Source organism: Saimiri boliviensis, chromosome 14 (genome assembly GCF_048565385.1).
Source record: "Saimiri boliviensis isolate mSaiBol1 chromosome 14, mSaiBol1.pri, whole genome shotgun sequence".
In the NCBI taxonomy this organism is placed as follows: domain Eukaryota; kingdom Metazoa; phylum Chordata; class Mammalia; order Primates; family Cebidae; genus Saimiri; species Saimiri boliviensis.
Window position 1 is genome coordinate 17,793,436 of NC_133462.1, and position 9,211 is coordinate 17,802,646.

The 9,211-nt window shown below is 53.3% G+C and overlaps 1 protein-coding gene across 1 annotated transcript; it reads left to right on the forward strand.

The window, feature by feature from the left end:
- Nucleotides 1-21: 21 nt before the first annotated feature.
- Nucleotides 22-2,550, forward strand: LOC104650101 (galectin-7). The gene is made up of 4 exons (XM_010330949.3): nucleotides 22-93; nucleotides 477-565; nucleotides 1,536-1,737; nucleotides 2,384-2,550. The coding sequence occupies exons 1-4, from the start codon at nucleotides 88-90 to the stop codon at nucleotides 2,495-2,497; spliced, it is 411 nt and encodes a 136-aa protein (XP_010329251.2). The 5' UTR covers nucleotides 22-87; the 3' UTR covers nucleotides 2,498-2,550.
- Nucleotides 2,551-9,211: the final 6,661 nt, after the last annotated feature.

A 9,211-nucleotide genomic window follows, 5' to 3' on the forward strand; every position in this document is an offset into this window, starting at 1 on the left:
GTGAGTCATCAGGGCCAGCCCCGCCCTACTTTTACTTAAGGTCCCCAGCAGTCCCCACCACCACCGCTGCCTGGCCCTGTCCCAGCCATGTCCGTGAGTGCTCCCGGGGCCCAGCTCAGGGCCATGTAGGGAGGGGGCTGGGGGCTCCCCTTTTAAAGGAGCAAGTGGGCAGTGGGTGCACCGTGGGTGGTCCTGGGCTGTGGCCTCTGGGTGGCCCCCGATCCTAATTGTCCCCTCTCCCTCTTCATGGCTTCCTCTGGGTCCCTCTTTGAGAATTTTCCTGTTTTTCTTTGTTGCCCTCCCCATCTCTTTCCCTGTCTATTTCTATTTCTTTTCTGCCTCTCTGCCACCCTTTTCTCTCCCCCTGATTTCTGCCAGTCTCCGTCGTGGTCGGCTCCTCTGATGGGTAACCCACCTTCTGCCTCCCTCCCTCTGTCTCACCGGCTCACAGTGGCCTCTGCACCCCACTCTTGCAGAACGTCCCCCACAAGACCTCGCTGCCCGAGGGCATCCGCCCTGGCACGGTGCTGAGAATTCGTGGCATGGTTCCTCCCAATGCCAGCAGGTGAGGCTCCAGTACCTAGGGGTAAAGGGTGCAGATTCCAGGCTTAGCTGACCCCCAATTCTTGCAGTCAGAAATAGGGGCCCTGGGTCATCTGTACCCACCAGGCTAGGAGTCCCCACGCCATATCTGACCTCAAATCTGATGTATTTGATTATTTGCCCCATGAATTTGTGGCTGGGATCCCTAAATTTCCCTAAGAATTTGGGGGTCCTGGGCAATCTCAAGGTTCCTAGATACAGTCCTGTGACTTCCATGTCTGGTCCCTGGGAACTCTGGAAATATTCCGAGTCCTGGAGACACCCTGGACCCTGGGAGTCCTTGCCAAGTTGTCCTTTGCTTCCTGGCTGAGGAACTTTGGGCCTTCTGGCTTCTGGGGTACCCTGGAAATACTGGGGTTCTTGGTGTTATTCTTTGTCATGTAGAACCTGAGGGTTCCCTGGGCATCAGGAACACCCTGGCCAACACCCAGACCTCATGGGCAGCTCCCAGGCTCTTTGGAGAGGAGGGCACTGAGCCCTAAGGGTAGTTACTTTGGTCTGAGTGGGTTCCTCCCAAGGGCCTCATGACATTTTGACTGCCCTCGGAAACTGAGCTCCCTGGCCATTAGTTGGCCACTTCTCCTGTGATGTGTCCCTCTTTTCAGGTCCCTGTCAATTTGGGGGTACTCTGGGAATGTGGAGTCCCAGCCCATTAGCCCTTCACTTTGGTCTGGTGGTTCGTTCACTCGTTTTTTTGGTCAGATGGGGTCTTGCTATGTTGCCCAAGCTGGTCTTTAACTTCTGGGCTAAAGTGATCCCCCCTTCTCCACCTCCCAGAGTGCTGGGATTACAGGGTGAGCCACTGCACACAGCCACCATTTCATTTACTTATTCATTCGAAGTAAATTGTAGACATCAGTCTCCCTCGCCCGTCAGTATTTCTTGGTCAGGGTGGTTTCTGAGTCCTGACTGCCACCACCCCCCACTTCCAGGTTCCATGTAAACCTGCTGTGCGGGGAGGAGCAGGGCTCCGATGCGGTTCTGCATTTCAACCCTCGGCTGGACACCTCCGAGGTGGTCTTCAACAGCCTGGAGCAAGGCTCCTGGGGCCGCGAGGAGCGCGGGCCGGGCGTTCCCTTCCAGCGCGGACAGCCCTTCGAGGTGCTCATCATCGCGTCCGACGACGGCTTCAAGGTGCGTCTCTGCCACAGGGGCATGGACGCCGAGACCTAGGTCCCTGGAGCAGAGGGTTCCGCGCAGCTCCGGGATAGAGAGAAAAGGCCAGGAGGGCGGAGGGGTGGAGGAGGCGTGGCCAAGGCGGGACCGGCGCGTCCCCAGAACCCCCCTCCCTCGCCTAAGCAACTCCCACCCGGGCCCCAGCGAGACAGCAGGGTCAGGACGAGGCGGCCCCCGCCGGGTACCCAAGGGGTAGGCGCCCTAGCGCGAAGCCGTGGCCCAGACTCGCCGTCCCCGACCCTACTCCCAGTTCCTTGTGCCTGAGGTCCGGGCTCGGAGGCAGGGGGAGGGACGGGTTGGAGGCCGCGCTCAGGAATTCGTCCGAGCAAGGATGGGGGTGGGGGCGGCGGCAAATCCCCCACCACCCAGGCCTTACGCGAGTGCGCCTCCCTCCGCTGCGCTTTAAATAAGAATATCCATTACCAGCACTAAAAGAGCCGTTTCATGCTGTGCCACACAGTAAACCGGTTTGATCCTGACGACAAGAGTTAGAACAACAGCCCCATTGTCCCAGTGGGGAAACTGAGGCCCAGAGGGGGTGAGTGATTTCCCCGGGGCCACAGCACGGGCCTCCGGAATCCTCACCAGCGACCCTCCCCTGCAGGCCGTGGTTGGGGACGCCCACTACCACCACTTCCGCCACCGCCTGCCGCTGGCGCGCGTGCGCCTGGTGGAGGTGGGCGGGGACGTGCAGCTGGACTCGGTGAAGATCTTCTGAGCGGGCGCCCAGGCGGGCCGGGGGCCTTGGATGCTAATAAAACGTGAACTCGACCGAGGCGCACCTGTGTCTGTGTCCGGTTCACTGAGATGAGCAAACTGAGGCCCAGAGAGGCCAAGATACTGGCTGCGGGCCACACAGCGAATCCGAGGCGGGGGCGGGCTTTGAACCTGCGTGTGCTTAGGACACATTTTTGTCTACGAAGGCCTGAGGGTCGCCATCTGGGAGGGAGTGGGCCTGGGGCGTGTCCTGACGCAGCATTTGTGCAAAGCCGGCCAGGCGGGAATGCGGTGGGCGGATCTGTTGGCGTTAGCGGCGCGGAGGTGCTCACCGCAGGTCTCGGTGTCCCCACCGCAGGTCTCGGTGTCCCCACTGCAGATCTAAGGGGCGCCAACATGGGTCCATCCGCAAAGGGGGCCAATGAGTCCCACCTTTCTGGTCACCTGTGGGCCCCAATTGTCCGCGCGGAAAGCGTGTTATAATATCCCCGGGTCCCTCCTCCCCCTGGCCCTCATCTGTCCCACCCTCCTCTCTCCTGGCCTCCTGCCCCCAGAGTCGTCCCGGGTGGGGCTGGGCAGCCCGATGGGCGTCTCCCGGCTCTGTCTGTTCCCGGAGTCCCGACAGGTCCCCGCCTGCGCAGCCTCGGGGCAGACGCGATGGCAGCGGCCCGGGCTGTGCGGAGCAGCGGGAGGACTCGAAGGGCGGCGCGGGGTTTCCGTGGCGCAGCGAGCCCGCTTCCCACGCGCCCTCCGCCCTCCCCGACGGCCCCGCCCTGGTCACTGTGACGGGCGGGGAAGCGGGCGCCAAGTCCAGCCCCGGCCCCAGTGTCACTGTCCGGGTTCAGGGCGTCGTCAGGGCGGGGTTGGGGTGGGAAAGGCTGGGAACCTGTGCGCCCCGAGCCGAGCCCGCACCCTCGGCCTGCAGCGACCGCAGGTCTCAGCCGGGGACGGAGGAGCCAGGCCCGGGCTGCGAGCGGAAGCTGCACGTGGGTGCTCGGGGCCAGGCGCTCCCGCCCCTTGGTCCTGAGCCACGCCTTGGTGGGGCGCGCCGGGCGTGGGCCCCGATCCTCCGCCCCCTGGCGGCGGCCGGCCGCATTGCAGCCTGGACCGAGGCGGACGCAGAAGCTCGGGTGGTTCCTGGCCTGGCCTGAATCTGAACCTGGAGTGGGGTGTGGACGCCAGGTTCGCCGCGGGGCCCAGGCGTGTGCAGGACCCGGGGTTTTCGGCCCCTGCGACTCTCTGGCTGGGCGGCCCCTTCCTGCGCCCGGCTTTGGAGCGGGTGGGCGGCGGTCACCGGGAGCCCCGCTCAGGTGAGGAGGCCTGGGAGAGGCTGGGTTCTCCTAGTCCTCGGGGCTCCTGCTTGAATGAGTTCACTTTTATTTCGTTTGGCTGTGTCGAGTGGTTTCAAATACTGTTTTTTTCCCCGTAAAGATAACATATGCCCTAAATCAGTGCTTGGGGCATAAGCAGATCTATGACGATTGGTCAGATGACTAGATGGATGAGCAATACATGAAGTGCATGACTCAACCAAGGAAGGGGAGAGTGGGGAGGGAGCAAATGGACACGCACTATTAGACTCCCTCAGACATTTTATTAGGGGCTTAGAAAGGAGCCACTGTGCCCGGCCGACCCCTTCTCTTAAAAAAAAAAAAAAAAAAAAAAAAAAAAAGAGGCCGGGCTCGGTGGCTCACGCCTGTAATCCCATCACTTTGGGAGGCCGAGGAGGGTGGATCACGACGTCAAGAGATCGAGACCATCCTGGTCAACATGGTGAAACCCCGTCTCTACTAAAAATACAAAAGGCCGGGCGCGGTGGCTCAAACCTGTAATCCCAGCACTTTGGGAGGCCGAGGCGGGTGGATCACGAGGTCAAGAGATCGAGACCATCCTGGTCAACATGGTGAAACCCCGTCTCTACTAAAAATACAAAAAAACAAAACAAAACAGAAAAAACTAGCTGGGCGTGGTGGCGCGTGCCTGTAATCCCAGCTACTTAGGAGGCTGAGGCAGGAAAATTGCCTGAACCCAGGAGGCGGAGGTTGCAGTGAGCTGAGATCGCGCCATTGCACTCCAGCCTGGGTAACAAGAGCGAAACTCCATCTCAAAATAAATAAATAAATAAAAAATAAAATAAAAATACAGAGGCCGGGCGCGGTGGCTCAAGCCTGTAATCCCAGCACTTTGGGAGGCCGAGGCGGGTGGATCACGAGGTCGAGAGATCGAGACCATCCTGGTCAACATAGTGAAACCCTGTCTCTACTAAAAATACAAAAAATTAGCTGGGCATGGTGGCGCGTGCCTGTAATCCCAGCTACTCAGGAGGCTGAGGCAGGAGAATTGCCTGAATCCAGGAGGCGGAGGTTGCGGTGAGCCGAGATCGCGCCATTGCACTCCAGCCTGGGTAACGAGGGAAACTCCGTCTCAAAAAAAATAATAATAAAATAAAAATACAAAAAATTAGCTGGGCATGGTGGTGCGTGCCTGTAATCCCAGCTACTCAGGAGGCTGAGGCAGGACCTCAGTCTGTGCCTGAACCCAGAAGGCGGAGGTTGCGGTGAGCCGAGATCGCGCCATTGCACTCCAGCCTGGGTAACATGAGCGACACTCTGTCTCAAAAAAAAAAAATAAATAAAAATTAAAAAAAAACAATATATGCATGTGGTACACATTTCGAAACATACAGTGCAATGAACATATTATTGGCAGAAGTGGTGAAGGTGGTTGGGCCTTCGGATTAGATGGGAGCAATCCAGACGAGTTCATGTCCCGATTTTCACATGTCCGACAGTGGACATGTAGGAACCTAACCTAGTTTGTGGAAAACATAGTTAGGTATTTGGAGGTGCAGGCCACAGCATGTTGTTGACTGATTCACCAAAACTGGAGATTGTGCTGGGCGGGATGCCTCAGGCCCGTAATCCCAGCACTTTGGAAGGCTAACACAGGAGCAGCCTTGAGGCCAGGTGTTGGAGATCAGCCTTGATAATACAGCAATAGCCTCATCTCCGCAAAAAAATTAAATACATAATAATGGAGATTTGTACTGTATTATTTTTGCATGTTTGCCATTTATAAAGGCACATAAAGGCCGGATGCAGTGGCTCAAGCCTGTAATCCCAGCACTTTGGGAGGCCGAGGCAGGTAGATCAGGAGGTCGAGATGGAGACCATGCTGGCCAACATGGCGAAACCCCGTCTCTACTAAAAATACAAAAATTAGTCAGGCATGGTGGCCCATGACTGTAGTCCCAGCTACTCGGGAGGCTGAGGCAGGAGAATCACTTGAACCTGGGAAGCAAGGGTTACAGTGAGCCAAGATGGCATCACTGCACTCCAGCCTGGTGACAGAGCAAGACTCTATCTCAAAATAAATAAATAAATGCACACATATATACAGATGCATCTATCCTCTTTACTGGGAGAATACTGCTGTTTCCCTGGTCTTCTTTGAATGAGTATCTTTCAGAAACCCCCTGTGGACCCCTGCACACAGCCATGTGTGGCTTTTTCCCCTCTATGCATGAATTGTAGCACCCTCCACCCACTGTACCCTATTTTCATGGCTTAGGAACATGAGTCCCAGCAACATTCCCTGAGTTCCTACTGTGTGTAGCCCCTGTGCGAACCATTCCTTGAATCCCTGGAACAACCTTCTGAAGGAGATCCTCTATGCTTAGTTTCCCAGTGAGGGATGTGATGCCCACGAAGTTTGAGTGATGTGGTTCAAGGTCACACACCAAGTAGATGGTGCACCCAAGTGAACGTGATTCCTCTCCTTGGGGTCTTAGCCTCTGGAAGTTACATTTTCTTTGCTTCTATTTATTTATTACTATAATATATAGTAATTAAATCGATAGTATATAATCTATAGTAATAAATATTTTTACTATAATCTACTATAATCTATAGTTATATATATATAAAATAATTAACTACATAAACATATAAAAATATAATTTTTTTTCTTTTTTTTTTTTTGAGATGGAGTCTGCTCTGTCACACAGGCTGGAATGCAGTGGCACCATCTTGGCTCACCGCAACCTCCACCTCCTGGTTCAAGTGATTCTCCTGTCTCAGCCTCCAGAGTACTTGGGATTATAGGCATGCATAACCATGCCCAGCTAATTTTTGCATATATATATATATATATATATATATATTTTTTTTTTTTTTTTTTTAGATGGAGTCTTGCTCTGTCATCCAGGCTGGAGTGCAGTGGTGTGATCTTGGGTCACTGCAGCCTCCACCTCCTGGGCTCAGTGATTCTCCTGCCTCAGCCTCCTGAGTAACTGGGACTACAGGCACGCACTACCATGCCTACCTAATTTGTTTTTGTATTTTTAGTAGAGACAGGGTTTTACCATGTTTGTCAGGATAGTCTCGATCTCTTAACCTCATGATCTGCCCGCTTTGGCTTCCCAAAGTGCTGGGATTACAGGCGTGAGCCACCTGCTCGGCCTAATTTTTGTAGTTTTAGTAGAAATGGGGTTTCACCATGATGGTCAGGCTGGTCTTGAACTCCTGACCTCAGGTGATCCACCCAACTTGGCCTCTCAAAGTGCAGGGATTACAGGTGTGCACCACTGCACCCAGACCATTTTCATATATATATATATATATATATATATATATATTTTTTTTTTTTTTTTTTTTTTTTGAGACGGAGTTTCGCTCTTGTTGCCCAGGCTGGAGTGCAATGGCGTGATCTTGGCTCACCGCAACCTCCGCCTCCTGGGTTCAGGCAATTCTCCTGCCTCAGCCTCCTGAGTAGCTGGGATTACAGGCACACACCACCATGCCCAGCTAATTTTTAGTATTTTTAGTAGAGACGGGGTTTCACCATGTTGACCAGGATGGTGTCGATCTCTCGACCTCGTGATCCACCCACCTCGGCCTCCCAAAGTGCTGGGATTACAGGCTTGAGCCACCGCGCCCGGCCTCATATATATTTTTGAAGACATCATCTTGCTCTGTCTCACCCAGGCTGGAGTGCAGTGGCATGATCCCAGCTCACTGAAGCCGCCTCCTCCAAGGCTCAAGCAATCCTCCTGACTCAGCCTCCAGAGCACCTGGGACTACAGGCACGCACCACCATTCCTGGCTAAATTTTTTTTAAAAATTTTTTGTAGGGACAGGGTCATTCAGCCTTTGTGGGCATAAAGTTCCTTGTTGGGAAATTTCCCAATTGGGAATTCAAGGAAGGGTTGGCACAGTGGCTACACTTAGTAGGAACTCCTGGACTCAAGCAATCCTCCTGCCTCAGCTTCCAAAATGCTAGGAACACAGGCGTGAGCCACCTCACCTAGCCTTGGTGTTTTTATTTTATTTTTGTATTATTTTTTAGTTTCAACAATAGAATTGAGCCTTGGTGTTTTTAATATCAACTTCATTGGGATGTCATCTACACACTGCAAAATTTCTTCAAGTGTACAGGTCCATGAATTTTTTTTTTTCTTTTTTTTTTTTTTGAGATGGAGTCTCCTTCTGTCACCATGCACAATCTGTGTTCACCGCAACCTCTACCTCCCAGGTTCAAGCGATTCTTCTGCCTCAGCCTCTTGAGTAGCTGGGATTACAGGCATATGCCACCACATCCAGCTAATTTTTGTATTTTTAATAGAGATAGGGTTTCACCATGTTGGCCAGGATGGTCTCTGTCTCTTGACCTCATGATCCACCTGTCTCTGGCCCCCAAAGTGCTGGGATTACAGGCGTGAGCCACTGCGCCTGGCTTATGAATTTTGACAAATACATCCCATTGTGTGTCCACCACCAGGATCAAGGTGCAGCCTAGTTGTGACGCTTCTGTCACCCATTCCAGCCACACCCCTGGCGCCTGGGTAGCGACCACTAATCGGCTCTCAAGCTTCATAAATTAGTTTTTCCTGCTCTAAAACCTGGTAGAGTTTGGGCATGGTGGCTTATGCCTATAATCCCAGCACTTTGGGAGGCTGAGGCAGGTGGATCACCTGAGGTCAGGAGTTCAAGACCAGCCTGGCCAACATGGTGAAGCCCTGTCTCTACTGAAAAATATGAAAATTAATTGGGCATGGTGGTGCACAGCTCTAGTCCCAGCTACTCAGGAGGCTGAAGCAGGAGAGTCTCTTGAACCTGGGAGGTGGAGGTTGCAGTGAGCTGAGATCACAGCACTGCACTCCAGCCTGGGCGACAGAGCAAAACTCTGTCTTAAAATAAATAAATAAATAAATAAAACTTAGGCTGGGCATGGTGGCTCACGCCTGTAATCTCAGAACTTTGGGAGTCTGAGGCAGGCAAATCAGCTGAGTTCAGGGATTGGAGACCAGCCTGACCAACATGCAGAAACCCTGTCTCTATGAAAAGTACAAAATTAGCCGGGCGTGGTGGTGCATGCCCATAATCCCAGCTACTTGGGAGGCTGAGGCAGGAGAATCTCTTGAACCCGGGAGGCAGAGGTTGCGGTGAGCTGAGATTGTGCCATTGCACCCCAGCCTGGGCAACAACAGTGAAACTCTGTCTAAAAAAAAAATAAAATAAAACTTGGTAGAAACGTATAGCACTCTTTTTGTAAAAGTCTGGCTTAGGATACATAATGCTTTAGGTTCATTCATGTGTTTTCTTCATGATATTCATTTCTTTTGGTTGTCATCCACTGTGTGAACATGACTTTGCTGATCCATACACCTGTCGATGTACATTGTGAGTCGCTTCTTGTGTGGTTTGTTATGAATAAA

What these genes read in the sequence shown, in the direction of transcription:
- LOC104650101 (XM_010330949.3), top strand. An exon ending in GTTCCTCCCAATGCCAGCAG is followed by an intron (nt 566 to 1,535) that starts GTGAGGCTCCAG and finishes CCCCACTTCCAG; the next exon opens with GTTCCATGTAAACCTGCTGT. An exon ending in CGTCCGACGACGGCTTCAAG is followed by an intron (nt 1,738 to 2,383) that starts GTGCGTCTCTGC and finishes CCTCCCCTGCAG; the next exon opens with GCCGTGGTTGGGGACGCCCA.